General features: G+C 49.7%; 1 protein-coding gene across 3 annotated transcripts in view; it reads left to right on the top strand.

Annotated features, from left to right (window-relative positions):
- LOC133774848 (E3 ubiquitin-protein ligase RNF4) overlaps positions 1-17,480 on the top strand; it is a 222,394-nt gene that overhangs the window by 25,113 nt on the left and 179,801 nt on the right. Inside the window, exons 5-8 of one of the 3 annotated variants that reach the window (XM_062212775.1) lie at positions 7,456-7,465; positions 7,856-8,015; positions 8,484-8,532; positions 10,274-12,486. The exons of the other annotated variants lie outside the window; for them this stretch is intronic. Coding sequence (XP_062068759.1) covers positions 7,456-7,465; positions 7,856-8,015; positions 8,484-8,532; positions 10,274-10,423 — 369 coding nt within the window. The 3' untranslated portion in view covers positions 10,424-12,486. Of the gene's footprint in view, positions 1-7,455; positions 7,466-7,855; positions 8,016-8,483; positions 8,533-10,273; positions 12,487-17,480 lie in introns of those variants that run through there. 3 annotated transcript variants of the gene reach the window in all.

The following is a 17,480-nucleotide window of genomic DNA, read 5'->3' as shown; positions in this document are numbered from 1 at the left end:
TTTATTTGAAAGCTGGAGTTAGAGAGGGAGAAGCAGAAAGAGAAAGATCTTCAATCTGCTAGTTTACTCACCAAATGGTGTCAAGGGCCAGGGGTGAGCCAGACCCAAGCCAGGAGCTTCCTCTGCATCTCCCACGTGGGTGCAGGGCCCATGCACTTGGGCCGTCCTCTGCTTTCCCAGGCCATTAGCAGGGAACTGGATTGGAAGTGGAGCAGCCGGGACTCAAACTGGCGCCCATAATGGATGCTGGTGTCCCAGGCGGCAGCTTGCCTGCCATGCCACAAAGCCGGCCCCATGAGATTCTTACTGTCCCACATCTTCACCATCACATTTTAACTTAAGTCAACCTGATGGTTACTTAGCAGCATCTCATTATGGTTGGCAGAGAGAGAGGTCTTCCATCCGCTGGTTCACTCCCCAATTGGCCGCAATGACCAGAGCTGCGCTGGTCTGAAGCCAGGAGCTTCTCCCAGGTCTCCCACATGGGTGCAGGGGCCCAAGGACCTGGGCCATCCTCTGCTGCTCTCCCAGGCCACAGCGGAGAGCTGGATTGGAAGTGGAACAGCCAGATCTCAAACTGGCACCCATATGGGATGCTGGCACTGGCCCCCTCGTTATGGCTTAAATTGAAGTTTTTCTGATTACTAATGGGATTTAATGCTTTTTGTGTGTTTTTTTAGTTACTATTTTTATTTATTTGAAAGGCAGAGGTGCAGAGAGTGAGATCTTCCATCTGCTGGTTCATTCCCTAGATGACCACAATGGCCAGGGCTGCACCAAGCTGAAGCCAGGAGCTTCATCCAGTTCTTCCACGTGGTTGTCAGGGGGCCCAGACACGTGGGCCATCTTGCACTGCTTTTGATTGGAAATGGAGCAGCCGGGACTCAAACCGCACCCATTTGGGAGGCCTGTGCTGCAGGTGGTGGCTTTGTCTGCCACACCACAGTGCTGGCCCTTATTTCTCTCCTTTGTGAAGTGCTTATTAGAAACTATTTTACAGCTTTTTAAATTTTTTTAAATTAGCAATTGTACATATTTATGGACTATGGTGTGACATTTCATACAAGTATGCAATGTGTATTTTACAGCTTTTTTTTTTTTTTTTTTTTTTTTTAAGATTTTATTTATTTGAAAGGCAGAGAGAGAAAGAGCAAGAGAGATCTTCCATCCACTGCTTCACTCCCCAAAAGTCTATAATTGCCAGGGGCTGGGCCAGGCTGAACCAAGGAGCCAAGACCCCCATCCGGGTCTCCCATATGAGTGGCAGTATTTAAGCCGACCTCTGCTGGGAGCTGACTCAGACACAGAGTGGCTGGCACTCAGCTGGCTTCTCCACTCTGGGAGGCGGGTGTCCCACGGTGGGCTGACACTGCTGTGCCACAGTGTCCAATGTCTGCCTCCCTTTTACGGCTTTTTAAACACAACTATTTCATATAAACCTTAAAATAACCCCTTTTTCCTTTTTTGGGGAGGTTAGGGTGATAGCAGGCAGATGGGGAGAGGTCTCCTATCTGCAAATGCCCAAACAGCCAGAGCTGGGCAGCCCCAAGCCAAGAGCCAGGAGTTCAGTCCTGCTCTTCGACGTGGACAGCAGGGCCCCGGGGAAGTACTGGAGCTGTCACCTATTTCGGGGTGTGCATTAGCATGAAGCTGGAGTTGGGGTGGAGCCTGGACTCAGACGTAGGCACTGCCGGATGAAATGACTATCTCCTCGTTGGCCCACTTTGATAGCAAATCTCTTTTTCTATTCACTTTTTCATTTGGTTATCTGCGTTTTCTTTCCTGTAAGAATTCTAAATCCTCAGGGCTGGCGCCATGGCTCACTTGGTTAATCCTCTGCCTGCGGCACTGGCATCCCATATGGGTACCAGGTTCTAGTCCCAGTTGCTCCTCTTCCAGTCCGGCCCTCTGCTATGGCCCGGGAGTGCAGTGGAGGATGGCCCAAGTGCTTGGGCTCTGCACCCGCATGGGAGACCAGGAGAAGCACCTGGCTCCTGGCTTCAGATCTGCATAGCTCCAGCCATAGCAGCCATTAGGGGGGTGAACCAACAAAAGGAAGACCTTTCTCTCTCTCTCTCTCTCTCTCTCTCTCTCTCTCTCTCTCTCCCTCCCTGTCTAACTCTGTCAAATAAAAAAAAAAAAATTCTAATTCCTAAATATGAGCCTGCCGTTGCTTACGTGTTTCATGTGGGGTTGGTCTTTTTAGTGTTTATGGGAGCTCTCGATGTAGTTGAATTTTTATCTGTATGCAAGGAAATCTTGTCCTGCTCAAGATTATAAAAAGATGTTCCTGTATTCTAAAGTTTTGCTATTTTGCCTTTCACATTTAGGTTTGTAGTCTGCCTGAATTGATTTTCTGTGTGTGCTTCTTGGTCGTGTTTCATAAAGTTGCCTGTTGAGTTTTACAAATCTTTTGTTTACAAGATTTATTCCTAGGTGCAAAGTTCTTGTATTTTACCATGTTGCTTAAAAAAAAAAAAAATCTAGTTTAAAGTGACATTTTCTTGTCATTTTCACTGTTTAGTGATATAAAGAAAATGCAATTTTATCTTACCTACTTTTCTTTTTTCATCTAGAAACTCTTAAATCTGCAAGTCTTTTGGATGTTTAGGTAAACCAAAGAGTTTCGGTTCTTTTCCATTTCCTTTTATTTTCTTGCCTTAACGTACTAGATTAAATCCTGCACAGACTGAATATAAAATTACTGATAGTTGTGGATGTTCTTATCTTCTTCTAAGTCTGAGAAAATCCTTTCAGAGTTTTCACCAATAAGTTTACACGCTTTATCACATTGCAGGAATTCTTCTGTGTTTCTTGCTGGCCACAAGTTTTCATCTTGGATCCATATTGAATATTTTAAAAGACTTGCTTATTGACTGATTTATTTGAAAGGCAGAAGGGAGATAATCTTTCTAAAGCCAGGAGCCAGGGGCTCTGTTCCGTTCTCTAACCACAGGTGCCAGAGGCCAGATATTTGGATCATCTTCTGCTGCCTTCCCAGGTATATGAACAGGAAACTGGATCTGAAGCAGAGTAACTGCGACTCAGAACTGGTGCTCTGATATTTTTTTTAAATACTTTTTTAAAGATATTTATTTATTTATTTGAAAGGCAGGGTTACAGAGAGGCAGAGGCAAAGAGAGAGAGCCTCTACCCGCTGGTTCACTCCTCAGATGGCCACAGCGGCCAGAGCTGCAATGATCCAAAGCCAGGAGCCAGGAATTTCTTCCTGGTCTCCCGTGTGGGTACAGGGGCCCAAGCACTTGGGCCATCCCCTGCTGCTTTCCCAGGCCACAACAGAGAGCTGGCTGGGAAGTGGAGCAGCTGGGACTTGAACTGGCACCTACATGGGATGCCGGCACCACAGGTGGTGGCTTTGCTCACTGTGCCTCAGCGCCAGCCCCCCTTATAGGCTGAGTTGGGGAGAGCACTGGGTTTTTTTGTTGTTGTTCTGTTCTCCAGAAGACTTTGTAAGATAGAAATTATTTCCTCCTTGAATATTTGGTGGAATTCTAAAGTAAAGGTATCTAACTTAGAGTTTTAATGAGTTTTGATAAGTTACAGATTTTAGAAATTTGTTGATTTCCTCTAAAATGTTCGCTTTTATTGGCATACATTTGTTCATAGTATTGTCTTACGTTCTGTGGATTTTGTTTTGATGTCTTCCTTATTTCTGATATTGGTTGTGTTTTCTGTCTTTTTAGATTAGTATCACCAGACCTTTATTAGATCTTTCAAAGAACCAACTTTTAGCTTTGTGGAACCTTTCTCTTGTAAGTTTGTTTCCATTTCATTGATTATCTCTTTGAGTTTATTTTGCTGTTCTTTTTCTAACTTTTTTTCATTGTTTTTATCCAATAAATGCATTTAAGATTATGTTTTCTATTTAACTATTCTATACATTTTAGTATCAGTATTTCATATTTAACATTTATCAAGTTTGTGTTTCTTAACTTCCAAACATGGACTTGTTTGTTACTGATTCCTCTTATCATTGTGTAATGGTCAGAAAATACACTCTCCGTGTCAGGGTTTCCTGTTGGCTGAGGCTCGCTTTAGGCCTGGTCTTCACCAGCGTGGTGCTTTGGTTTCTGTCCCCTATGAGGCACAAGGACAAACTTGAATTTTTTGAGGATCATCTGTGTGTTTTCTCCTTCATCGTTGCTTTCCTTTGACTTCTGACCAAGTTTGCTCTTCCTTGTTACTTCTTTGTTTAGATAAGTATCTGAATTTGCTTTGGGTGATTTTCAGTCAGAAGACTGATTGAAATAAGTAGCTGCTGTTTATTTGAAATCTCTGCTTGTGTTCTCCATCCTTCTGCTTTCTCACCTGGCTTAACAGGTGGACTTTGCATGAGTCGGGAGCAAGCCAGTGTCAACGAGACTGGCTGCTCACTGTAAGAAAGGGAGTTCCGGGCTAGCAGTTCGATGTTCAGATCTGTAGCAGAGTGCCTGGGTTTGATGCTGGCCTCTGGCTCCTGCCTCCAGCTTCCTGCTAACGCAGACTCTGGGAGGCAGCACGTGAAGGCTGCTGGCTTTGTCCTCCACTGTTGTGCACAGAGTGAGACTGAGCCAGTGGGTGGAAGCTGTGTCTGCATCCCAAAAACAGAAGAAGAACAAAACTGAGTCTTTCAGGAAGAAGTTTGAAAAATGGTATTTCCTTGGACAAATTACATTTCACCAAATTGTGTCTTTTATAGTTGGGTTAATCTTCCTGGAATCATTTTTTGGACTGTCTCTGTAATGTGCTGTTGAGCCACACTATTTGTGTTTACTCTGTAAACTTTCTGTCTACCACTAGCAAGCGTCCACTCAGTAGCTGTATCCTGGCAGGCTGGGGTGGCCCTGTCTGCTCTCTGGGTGTGGTGAAGGGCACGAGCACACACCATGACTGCTGGAAGGAGTGACCAACCTAATTATGTGTGAAGAGAGCTTGGATGCCTCATCTGAGAGTTAGGGAAACAGTTGTACATGCCACCTGAGACAGATTGGAACATCATTGTCAGCGCCCCTCTTTCTGGCCCTCCTGTCAGTGCTGCAAGTGATAGTAATGACTGCAGATGTCGGACAGCAGAGTTGTCTGGAGTGTGCAGTAGCTGGCAGTGGCTTTCTCCAGTGCACAGTGTGCAGTGCCATCAGTGCAGGTGTTGTCTGAAGGTCCCTGGGTCCTGGCTAGAGGACTCTTGTTGGAATTGCACCCATCTGCTTCTTGACTCTTCACGCCTTCATTTTAGAAATGCAAATAACCTACCAGGTGTGCTGCCCCCCCCCCCGGGGGGGGGTTCCACTTGTCTCTGAATGCCTGGGCTCACTGTTTCTCTTAGTTGAGCCTGAGAAGTGAGTTTGAAGGTGAAGTAGAGTATGTGCATTTTCCTTCCTGATCTTGGTCCAGCTCACCGAAGTGCAAACTAAACTGCTCAGGCCAGGGGGACTGGTTGATTGTGGTTTTGATTTCGTTCACTTTACCCCCTTTTTAAAGGGCTCACAACCAGATCAGAGGTCCCGGGAAGAGGTATATTATACCTCTGTCAATTCATTCAGCTGGCATTTGATGTTCTCATACCCTGTCTCCATCCATGCCAGGCAGGCACTGTGCTGCCTGCAGGTACCTCCCAGTTTGCTTGAAGCCCCTGTAGGGGTTCCAAAGATTGATGTGTGGTGTGGTTCAGCCGCTGAGTGGAGGGAGCACCACTGCCATCTGCTAGCAACCTCCTGGGTCTTAGGACTGGAGCATGTGTACTTCCTCATGGGCGCAGGTTCAAATCTGGCTCTGAGTTTGGCACTACCCAGAGTTGGGCTGAATGTGACTCATGGGGGCCTAGGGCGACCCAACTGCTATGGAGCTGGGGCGTTGGACCCTTTCCAGTTGGTGCTCCATCTTTTTTTTTTTTTTTTTTTTTTAAGATTTATTTATTTTGAAAGAGTTACACAGACGGAGTTACACTAGAGGCAGAGAGAGGTCTTCCATCCGCTGGCTCACTCCCCCAGTTGGCTGCAATGGCCGGAGCTGTGCTGGTCCAAAGCCAGGATCCAGGAGCTTCTTCTGGGTCTCCCACATGGGTGCAGGGACTCGGGCACTTGGGCCATCTTCTGCTGCTTTCCCAGGCTATAGCAGAGAGCTGGATTGGAAGTGGAGCAGCCGGGACTCGAACCGGCCCCTGGTGCTCCATCATTGCACAGGGCGATCGATGGCAGTGTGAGAGCTCAGGGAAGCTGGGGGCGTCCCCACCCACAGTAGCATTTTCTTGTGCTCCTGGCTAAATCTAGGGCTTTCCCCGAGATCGAGCTTCCCTTTCTGGCTCCTCTCCCTCCCCCTCCCCCTTTTTTTGTAATAGATTTCATGCGGACAGCACTGTGTGGCAGCCCAGGCTCTTACAAATATGGTCTTGGTGTCGGATTGGCTGTCCATCCCAGGTCTCCCTGTCACCCCCGCAGTCCACGGCGAGGAGGGTGGAGTGCTTTGGTTAGCTCCAGTGTGGGTTATGCTCCTGTCTTCAAAATAAAGACCTCTCTGCTGAGGAGACCATTTGAGTCTATCAGTGTTCAGCTTACAAAACAAAATCTACTCCAGTATTTAGTGAGTGGATTTCAACATGTGGAAGGAGTTGTGCTGAAAAGCCCAGAAGAGCTGGCTCTCCAGGAATAACTGGGCTCAGTCTGACCTACCCAGGTCTGCATCAGGCAGGAGCTGGGAGATGAGATCCACCGCCTCACTCATCTGGATTCAAGCAGACCCTGTCACAGCTCCCCTCTTGGGCAGAGGGGCTTAGACGACCCCTGGACACCCTGCGATGTGTCCGCCAGCAGCCACAAAACCCGTTGTGCCCAGAATTGGCCTCTACCCTCCTGCCATCCCAACAGCAAGAGCATGCCCACTTGAGGACACTCGGCTCAAGTCCAGAATCCCTGCTGGAAGGGAGTCAGAATAGAAGGTGGGCCCTCCTGTCCCTGCAGAGCAGGGCATGGCCAGAGCGTTCCTGAAGTGGGCAGAGGCGTTAGGGTGTGCAGGAGTGGCCGTCTGGGCCGGAAGGTTGCAGTGACCTCATCTGAAACTGCTGGAGCAGCAGGCAGACTAAGGATGCTCCTTCAGCGAAGGGTTGGCAAGTTCCTGTTCAGCCTTTTGAATTGATGTCAGTCCTTGGTGTGTGCCATGTTTATTGTCATGCATGACCTGCTTATTTGGTTAGTTACTTTTAGTAACTGCCCTGTCGTTGGCAGCAGCCAGCATTGGCCACGTTGGCACAGGAGAGCTCACCACACAGGTGCTGAGCACCTGTCCCGGGGGCTGTGCTGAGTGTCCACTGTCTGACTTAGGCCTCACAGCTGCTGGGAGGCAGAGGGGCTTGATGGCTCTGCTCATTGAAAACAAGAAATGCTCCAATTTTCTCATTTACTCAAACTGATTGCTTCTTTCTCTTTTGTTTTTCTCCTTTTTTTTTTTTTTTTTTTTTAAAAGATCGTTGATGGTGAGTGGTTTCATCTCCTTTTTCTCTGGGCTTGGAGAATGAACTAGCAGGGTGAGGGCTGCATGTCGGGCCAGACCATCCTGAAGAGGTTGAAAAACACCAGCTGGAAGATTGCTGTGGCAACACTGTGGTCAGACCTGCACCGTCAGTCCCCTTGTACCTGCTGCCGAGTACCGAGACCGAACATTTGATACACCCAAGGACCCGTGTGCGCAGGGATGTGGGTGTCTCCTGGGACAGTGGGAACACAGCATCTGGAGCTGTGCAGGACCTCCTGGGATGTCACTTGGCATGGCAGCAGTTTCTCTGGGGCTCTCTGCGGGCACCGGGATGGGGTGGTGGGGGTGGTGAGAGCAGGGAGGCTCCACTCTGAAAATGTGACTCTCTTAGAAAGGAGGAGGCCAAGGAGGAACGCACGGAGGCTGCGCCAAGACCATGCTGACAGCTGCGTGGTGAGCAGTGATGAGGAGGAGCTGTCCAGGGACAGAGATGTGTATGTGACCACCCACACTTCCAGAAACGCCAGGGTGGAAGGAGCTGCAGGGTTCAGGTACTGCTGTGCCCCTGTTCTGCTGTGCTGGGTGGGGGGAACAGGGTACAGCAGATCTCTGAGCCCTTGGCTCCGGAGGGGCCTGTCCCAGCATCTGTCTGCCAGCTGCTTGTGGAGGCTAGATCCAGGGCTGGCCCGTTATTCCCACAGTGATGGGCATGTGCCAGTTAGTGACAGGGTGGGTATGAACAGGCCCAGAGGGTACGGCTGAGGCCCTCGGAGCCTCGACTTGGGGGTGGGGGAGACAGGGCCGCCTGGGTTGTTGGCACCTTCTCTTGTTTTCTCCTCTTTTTTGTGGCTACCCTGTCGTGTCCCCTTGGGCCAGACAGATTTTAGATGCCTGTACCAAGGCAGAGTCAGAGGAGGGAAGGGACCCTTGAGGGGAACATAGGCTGCTTATGTGAAGGCCCCTGAGGGTGGGCTGGAACGCTCACGTGTGCTGGGTTGTGATGTGAACACTGTTTCTAGGCCCTCTGGCACTGTGAGCTGTCCCATCTGCATGGACGGATACTCTGAGGTGAGTGAACTAGCTCCACCTCCCTGATACTCTGAGGTGAGTGACCTAGTGAACTAGCTCCACCTCCCTGATACTCTGAGGTGAGTGAACTAGATCCACCTCCCTGATACTCTGAGGTGAGTGACCTAGTGAACTAGCTCCACCTCCCTGATACTCTGAGGTGAGTGACCTAGTGAACTAGCTCCACCTCCCTGATACTCTGAGGTGAGTGACCTAGTGAACTAGCTCCACCTCCCTGATACTCTGAGGTGAGTGACCTAGTGAACTAGCTCCACCTCCCTGGTACTCTGAGGTGAGTGACCTAGTGAACTAGCTCCACCTCCCTGGAACTCTGAGGTGAGTGACCTAGTGAACTAGCTCCACCTCCCTGATACTCTGAGGTGAGTGACCTAGTGAACTAGCTCCACCTCCCTGATACTCTGAGGTGAGTGACCCAGTGAACTAGCTCCACCTCCCTGATACTCTGAGGTGAGTGACCTAGTGAACTAGCTCCACCTCCCTGGTACTCTGAGGTGAGTGACCTAGTGAACTAGCTATACCTCCCTGATACTCTGAGGTGAGTGAACTAGCTCCACCTCCCTGGTACTCTGAGGTGAGTGACCTAGTGAACTAGCTATACCTCCCTGATACTCTGAGGTGAGTGACCCAGTGAACTAGCTCCACCTCCCTGGTACTCTGAGGTGAGTGACCTAGTGACCTAGCTCCACCTCCCTGATACTCTGAGGTGAGTGACCTAGTGAACTAGCTCCACCTCCCTGGTACTCTGAGGTGAGTGACCTAGTGAACTAGCTATACCTCCCCTGGTACTCTGAGGTGAGTGACCCAGTGAACTAGCTCTACCTCCCTGATACTCTGCGGTAGGTGAACTAGTGAACTAGCTATACCTCCCTGATACTCTGAGGTGAGTGACCTAGAGAACTAGCTCCACCTCCCTGATACTCTGAGGTGAGTGAACTAGCTCCACCTCCCTGGTACTCTGAGGTGAGTGACCTAGTGAACTAGCTATACCTCCCTGATACTCTGAGGTGAGTGAACTAGTGAACTAGCTCCACCTCCCTGATACTCTGAGGTGAGTGACCCAGTGAACTAGCTCCACCTCCCTGATACTCTGAGGTGAGTGACCCAGTGAACTAGCTCCACCTCCCTGATACTCTGAGGTGAGTGACCTAGTGACCTAGCTCCACCTCCCTGATACTCTGAGGTAGGTGAACTAGTGAACTAGCTCCACCTCCCTGGTACTCTGAGGTGAGTGAACTAGCTATACCTCCCCTGCTTGTCAGGGTCTTGCTCTGAGGTGGGATTTGACACCCCTGCGTGCACTCATGCCTGGGCTGCCGCCTAACTTGTACATCTCTGAATGGAAAGTATGCTAGCATCCATTTGAACCCTGAGCCCCTTAGTTTAACCTCCTGGGTATCGTGTGCCTTGCGTGTCCTCTCCTGGCCCTAACAAGAAACCACTCATGTCCTGGAGTGCCTGAGAACCCTCTTGGGCCACCACTGCTGGAAACCAAGCTCCTGTGCTCAGCTTTCTGCTCCGCAGAGACCGCCCGCACTTGTCTGGGACCAGAGTCGCCCTCACTGGTCCTCCAGACGGTCTCTCTGCTGTTCCTGCTGCAGCCCTGAACCTTCTCACCCACTGGCCATGTGCACTGGGCAGGGCAGGAGTGGGATTCTCTGGCTACCACAGTTGCTCTGGGGCAAGGGAAAACTTAAAGGCTCTTCCTTTTAATGTCTTCTAGATTGTGCAGAATGGACGTCTCATTGTTTCTACAGAATGCGGCCATGTCTTCTGTAGCCAGTGCCTCCGTGATTCCCTTAAGAATGCTAACACTTGCCCAACTTGTAGGAAAAAGATCAACCACAAACGGTACCACCCCATTTATATATGAAGTGCTCAGAGCTGCTCAGGAGAGACGAATGGACAGACGGCGAGCCTAGCTGGTTCTCCGCGTGGTATCTGCCTCCGACCTCCTGAGCTCCGGAGGACTGCTTGAGAACCAACATGTGACATGTAAACTGCTCTTTCGTTTCCAGACCCCTCCTAGGTCCTGTTATCTCCAGTTTGGCGCTCTGGAACTGGGCCCAGGGGCCCTTCTTGACCACGCTCTACCTCTCTTCTCTGGGGTAGTCTGGTTCCAGAGTAGGAGAAAGGGAGTCAGACCCATTGGAATTGAGAGTTGTGGCTGTAGCCTGTTTCTGGGACCTCCACATGCGCCAAGAAAATTTCCCTGTTTGGGCAGTGTGCCCACGAGCTGGGGCCACTGCTTTTCTTTCTGGCATCTGCCTGCAGGTGGACCAGCCTGCCTGCCACACAGTGACAAGCCCGACACAGTCCACCCAGCCCGAGGACCCCAGGTGCAGGAGCGGCCTCTGAGGCCTGAAAGACCAAGCCCTGGGAGTCGGAGATCACCCTGTGATTCTGCCTGCACCTTACTCAGATGTGCAGTGTTTTCTGCAAATCAGGAGAACCTCTGCAGGGCAAACCCCTGTTTTCCAAGAACGAAAAAGTGCAATAAAGCCCGTTCTTTACCCACTTGTCAGCAGCCCAGGAGATGTAGCACTGTTAGTGTCCTCCCCAGAGGCCTGGTGTCTCCTGAGGAGCAGCGCCCCTCCACCTTAGCTCTGCTCACCAGCTGTTCTCAGGAACCTTCCCCATGCTCCCACGTTTGTCACCTGGCACAGGACGAGGAGGTGGGTAGGGCAGGCACATGTCTGGGTGTCCTCTCTTCTGGTGAAATCTGTCCTGTGTTTGCCACCACGCATCCTCCAGTCCTCACTTCCAGCTGCCTGTGTCTGCCCAAGTTCAGTAGACCCTGGGAGGTGGTGGCAGTGTTGTGGCCTTAATCAGCCAGCCTCTCACTTCCATCCTGTCCAAGGCACTGTCACTCCCTGTTTCAAGGAACGTGGCCCGCCTGACTTGGCACTGGCTTGGCTTGCCCATCAACCCCCACCAGCTGGTGTTTCTATCAGAAGCTGCTCTTCTGGCCAAGTGGGCTTTGGTCCTTGGGCTTCTGACAGCTACACAGGCTTTGGGTGGCAAACCACGGCGACTGACCCATCCTGAGGCACCCGGGTAACAACCTCTGCTCCAGTGCACAGGCATGTGGGGACCTCAGGTTCTCTCAGAGGGCAGCAGCGTGGCCTGAGCAGCCCGACAGCACAGGGCGTGGGGGTCGCTGGTAGGGGAGAGGCCTGGCAGTGCCAGCCTGCCTCCACCTGTGTACCTCCCCTTCCTCAGAGGGCTTCAAGCCAGACCCACCGCCTTTTCGTGTGAACGTCTTCGTGAGAGGGGCCATTCTGGCTTTGCTAGCAATAACTGGCCTTCAGATCGCCACTCTGAAGGAGCAGGGACTCCGCACAGAACTCACTTTATGGGGCTGATGGAGTGTCCCTCCTGTGTGTGAAGAAAATAGTTTTATTCTTCCTTCTGACTTTTTAACTTTTTGGCTCACTTGGCAGTTAGTGTGAATGAAAGTAATAATTTTCTACTTGGAGTCAAAGAGCACGGGGTCACAGCACCCGTTATTTTGACATGTAGCTCGTTGGCACTCTGGTTGGGTGCTACTGCCATTAAGTTCCCTCTGGGCTTCATGGAAATGCTCCTTTGTTGTGTTGGAATGATACACCTAGGAGTCGAGGTAACCATACAGCCAGCTGACTAATTGATACAGTCACACCCATTTCAGAATTTAAGTTTTATCCTTACAACTTAAGTGGTTGGTCATAAAAGTTGTGTTACTTCTTCCTAAATTCAGTTGGGGGGAAATGTGTTTCGTTTCTTCCGAAACTGCAAACCAGGAAAAGGCTGGTGTGAGAAAACCCTTTTCTCATCTTCAGTGTACATAGTTCAGCTCACTCTTTGTTGCGTTTAAACTGTATCCACGAACATCAGTTTGTCTTGGACTCCTCTGCTAGTGTTAAAGGTGGAAATAAAACCATTAATTTGAACCAAGTATCTTTTTCAAGCATTTGTTTGCTCTTTGCAGTTGGCACCACCACCGTGCTGCCATTCCTTTTTTGCCGAAGTGTGTTTTCCATCTGCCCTGTACTGAGTGTATTTTGCATCAGTGTATGTCCTGGAAAGCTACGTATGCAGAAGCCGGCGAATGGGAGGCCACTCCTGGAGCGGAGCTGCACGTCCCTGAGGCCTGAGAGTTCAGAGTCTGTGCTGGGAGATGAGGCTGGCCAGGGGGCCGCCTTCTCGCCATGGCCAGTCACAGGTGTGAAGAAGCTGCTCTGAGCAGCGTGGAGCCTTGAGTGTGTTTAGCCCACACTGCCCTCACCACCCAGACACGTCCTGTCCTCTGGGACGGAGTCAGGGCCCCAGGAGTCCCTGTCATGGGTGAGCAGTGCCAAAGAAGCCATATGCATCAGATGCTTCTGGGTAACTATCCAGGGCCTGATGGGTCTCCTTACCCTGGTCCTATAACCAAGAGACAGTTGAGGAAGCCCTCAGCCGACAACCCCAGAGCTGTGGGGAAAGGCCCAGTGTTTGTCGTTAGGTCTGGCACCAACTGAGTGGGCCCAAAGCTCAACAGAATGGAGCCGCCAGGATGGGCTGTGGAAGGAGATTTCTGGGTTATTTGTGAAACATTCAGATGGCACCTTCATTGTAACGGTATAGGAACGGTTTATTTTCCCACGTTGGGTTTGCAGCGTCTTTGTTGGGTTCTTTCAAATGCGTCCTTTATTCCATCCACATGGTCTGCAGTTAAATGGCTTAGTGCTCCAGCGCTCGAATAAGCAGGTGGGGGCACCGTGAGCAAGAGTTGTTCCAGGTTCTGAGTAACTCTTGGGTAAGGGAAGTTCATTTTTCTACCATTAGGTGAAATTCCGAGTTTTGTTTTTAAGTCACCAATAATAGATCCTAACTGGTTCTGTTCTTCTATTGAGACACAAAAATTTTACCCTTTAAGCAGTTAGTAAGTATTACATTGTAGGATGAGCATCCCTAATCTAAAACCCAGAACTTTCTGAGTATCAGTGTGACAGGACAAGTGGAAAATTTCTTACCTGACAATGCAGTCTGTCCCAGAGCACAGGTGCACTGGAAGTGTTGTGTGACGTTACCTTCAGGCTGCGAGTGTTCTCAGGCCTGAGTGGATTTCTTGTGTTGGGTCCCGTCCCCAAGATATCTCACACAGGTGTACATATTTCAGGATCGGGGTTGGGGGAACAGGGTGTAAAACACACTGGCCCCAGATACTTTGAATAAAGCATACTTAGCTTGTATTTTGCTTTTCCAGCATATGCCATTCTTACATTTCATGGATAAATTGCTGTTTTCTTATTTTATCTTTCTATACATTGCTTAATTTGTTTTGCTCTTATTTGCTTTAAGGTTGATTTTATTAAAATCCATGCTCATAAGTTGTATGATGATTTTCTTGTTCTTTCTCAACTTTTAAAGTAAGACAAAGTTCTCTTACTGTACATTGAATTCTTCAGTAGAATTTAGCAATAAAATTTTCTTAACCTGTTTTCAAAAACTAAGGAAAAGTTTTAAGTTCTACTGATAGGAATTTTTCTTAATGTTCGAGAACCTTCCATAACTTCAGGATAACTTTGATTAAATTCCAGTTTTCCTCCCGAATTTGCATTTCCTCTCTGTATAGACTTGTGCCACGCAGTTTGTGACGTCCTTGTAGACGTGCTCTCCGCAGCAGCGCTTCATCATTAATGCCATTAATACCTCCCTTTTTTAGAGAAAATGTCCGTATTGTCAGACTTGCTGGTTTTATATTCTGGGTGGTTAATTTTAATATCCAGACTCTTGGTGGGCCCTGGTGTCTCTGTGAGGATTTGTTTCTTTTTGTATTTTGTGAATTTTTTTCCTGTGATCCCATCTGAAAGTTCTTTGAGACCTAAACTAAAAAGATGGGTTCCTCACGACGGGGTGTGGCCCTGCCTTCCTGAGGTGGATGCCACCTCCTCTGTGTGTGTCCAGCTTTTGTGTTGTGAAGTGTGGCACACAGAGAGGACACCGTTTGGGGTTTTCTCCAAAGTAGCACTCAATGAACTACCACAAAGCCAGTGCCTAGGAAACAAACAGCTGTGACACCTAGGAAACTCCCTCTCTCCTCCACTGTGTCAGCACCCTCCTGTCTCCCGCCGAGTAATTACCACGCTGATTTATGAAAATTACACTTGACTAATTTTTTTAAGATTTATTTATTTGAAAGACAGAGCGACAGTTTATTCTGGCTCATTCCCCCAAATGCCCACAAGAGTCAGGGCCAGGCCAGCTTTACGTAAATGGAGCTGTCCAGTATGTGTTGTATGAGCGAGTCGACTTCGTTGTTCAGTGTACGTGAGATTCTTTCATGTTGTGTGGTTGGTTCGTTTTCCTTGTTCTGTGATACTTCATTAGACAAATGAATGCTTCCATTTATCCATAATTTTTGTCATTTAAATTATTGGGTCAAAAATGAGCAATCTGTATGACTTTTAAAGATTGATTTGTTTAAAAGGCAGAGAGGAGACGAAGATCTTGCATTTGCTGATTCACTTCAAGTGTCGTCAGTGGCCAGGCTGAAGCCAGGAACCTGGAACTCTGCGTGGGTCTTCCACGTGCGGAGAAGCGGCCCAGGCTGGGTCTTCTACTTTCCCAGGTTGTTGGCAGGAAGCTGGATTAGAAACAGATCAACCAAGACTTAAAAGTGGTGCTTCAGGCCGGCGCCGCGGCTCACTTGGCTAATCATGCGCCTGCGGCGCCGGTACCCCGGGTTCTAGTCCTGGTCGGGGCGCCGGATTCTGTCCCGGTTGCTCCTCTTCCAGTCCAGCTCTCTGCTGTGGCCCAAGTGCTTGGGCCCTGCACCCGCATGGGAGACCAGGAAGAAACACCTGGCTTCAGATCGGCACAGCGTGCCGGCCATAGCGGCCATTTGGGGGGTGAACCAACAGAAGGAAGACCTTTCTCTCTGTCTCTCTCACTGTCTAACTCTGCCTGTCAAAAAAACAGAGTGGTGCTCCAGTATGGTATGCCAGTGTCACAAGCAGTGACAACCCGCTGTACCACAGCACTGACTGGCCCTGCTGATTCTTGGTGTAGCTTTGCTGCTTCTCTGTTGTTGGGCCTACACTTAAAAGGTTTGAAATTGATGTGGACACCCTGGAAAACGTACAGAATCATGCAAGTTAAACAGAATACTAACAACCAGTAGATCAAAGAAAGGACCACAAGGAAAATTCAAAAATACCTTGAGAAGAACAAAAATGAAAACACAGAGACCAGCATCATGACGTAGCGGGTAAAGCTGTTACCTGCAGTGCCGGCACCCCATATGGGTGCCGGTTCGAGTCCTGGCTGCTCCACTTCTGACCCAGCTCTCTGCTATGGCCTGGGGAGATGGCCCAAGTGCTTGGGCCCCTGCACCTGCGTGGGAGACCAGGAAGAAGCTCCTGGCTCCTGGCTTTGGATTGGTGCAGCTCCGGCCTTTGTGGCCGTCTGGGGAGTGAACCAGCGGATGGAAGACTCTCTGGCTCTACTCTCTCTGTAATCCTGCCTTTCAAATAAATAAATTTTAAAAATATTCTACAGGATGTGTTGAAAGCACTCAGGTGTGGTACCTCATTGTATGCCTTAAGAACTAAAGGAAGAGCAGACTGGACTGTAGCGGGAGAACAATATTAAGGACAAGTGGAGACAAAGCCAGCAGAGGGTAGGAACACAGTAGGGAAAGTCTGGTGCCGAAAATGGAGTCTCGGAGAAAATCAGCCAGCCAGAGATCAGACATTGCTGACTACGGAGATGGGGGGGGGGGGGTGGTACTGTGAACACCTGCGTATCAACAAATTGAATGTACCAGATCAAATGGGTGGATAATTAGGAGAAAAACCAAATGACTCAAGGAGAGAGATCTGACAAGACCTTAAACAAATGGGATTGGAGCAGAAGAGACAGGCCAGAACCAGCATCGGACCTGTAAAACAGCACTGAACTTGAGACTGTATGAAGAACATGGGTGCTGATCACAGCATCTTTACATGACGTAGAAACCCTGGATGAGCCAGGCGTGGAAGGGCTCTCGGTGTGAAGGCTGTTGCGCTCGGCGGTGGAAGACAGCCGTCTCCCAGAGGAGGGGAGCTTTTTTTGCCACTTGTACTCAACACTGTAGTGGAAGTTCTAGTGCAAGCAACTAGGTATGAACAATGCAGTTTGGAAGTGAAGAAGCAGAATGGGTCTACTGGGAAGTGAGGTTAAACAGTCGCGGAGGGCGCCGGCACACCGGGTTCTTGTCCCGGTCGGGGCGCCGGTTCTGTCCCGGTTGCCCCTCTTCCAGGCCAGCTCTCTGCTGTGGCCAGGGAGTGCAGTGGAGGATGGCTCAAGTGCTTGGGCCCTGCACCCCATGGGAGACCAGGATAGGCACCTGGCTCCTGCCATCAGATCAGCGCGGTGCGCCGGTCACAGCACGCCGGCTGCAGCAGCCATTGGAGGGTGAACCAACAGCAAAAGGAAGACCTTTCTCTCTGTCTCTCTCTCTCACTGTCCACTCTGCCTGTCAAAAATTTAAAAAATAAAAAAAAAACCAGCCGCGGAGGACTGCTGTTGCCGTGGTTGGATTCAGTGCCCCAGCGCGGGTGCCTGAGTTCCAGCTTCCTGCTGATGTGCCCCGGGGAGACGCGCTTCAGGGGCCGGGGCTGTGGCTCAGCAGAGTAGGTTGCCACCAGCCTCCCGTGTGAGAATGCTGACTTGAGTCCCAGCTCCCTGCTAATGGACCTGGGAAGGCGGTGGAAGGTGGCCCAAGTGCTTCGGGCCCTGTGGGAGACCCGGATGGCGTTCCTCACTCCTGGCTTGTTAGGCCCAAATTATAAAGTGGGCAAAAGTTCATTTCTCCAAGAAGTCACACAACTGTGCAATAAGCAGTGAGATGCCACTTCACACCGTTAGACAAAGGCTTTCACAAAGAACACAGACTATAGCAAGTGTTGGCAAGGACGGACAGA

The sequence above is a fragment of the Lepus europaeus genome, chromosome 16 (genome assembly GCF_033115175.1).
Source record: "Lepus europaeus isolate LE1 chromosome 16, mLepTim1.pri, whole genome shotgun sequence".
Classification (NCBI taxonomy): domain Eukaryota; kingdom Metazoa; phylum Chordata; class Mammalia; order Lagomorpha; family Leporidae; genus Lepus; species Lepus europaeus.
Note: the sequence above shows the minus strand (reverse complement) of the source record. Positions and strands in the feature narration are given on the sequence as shown.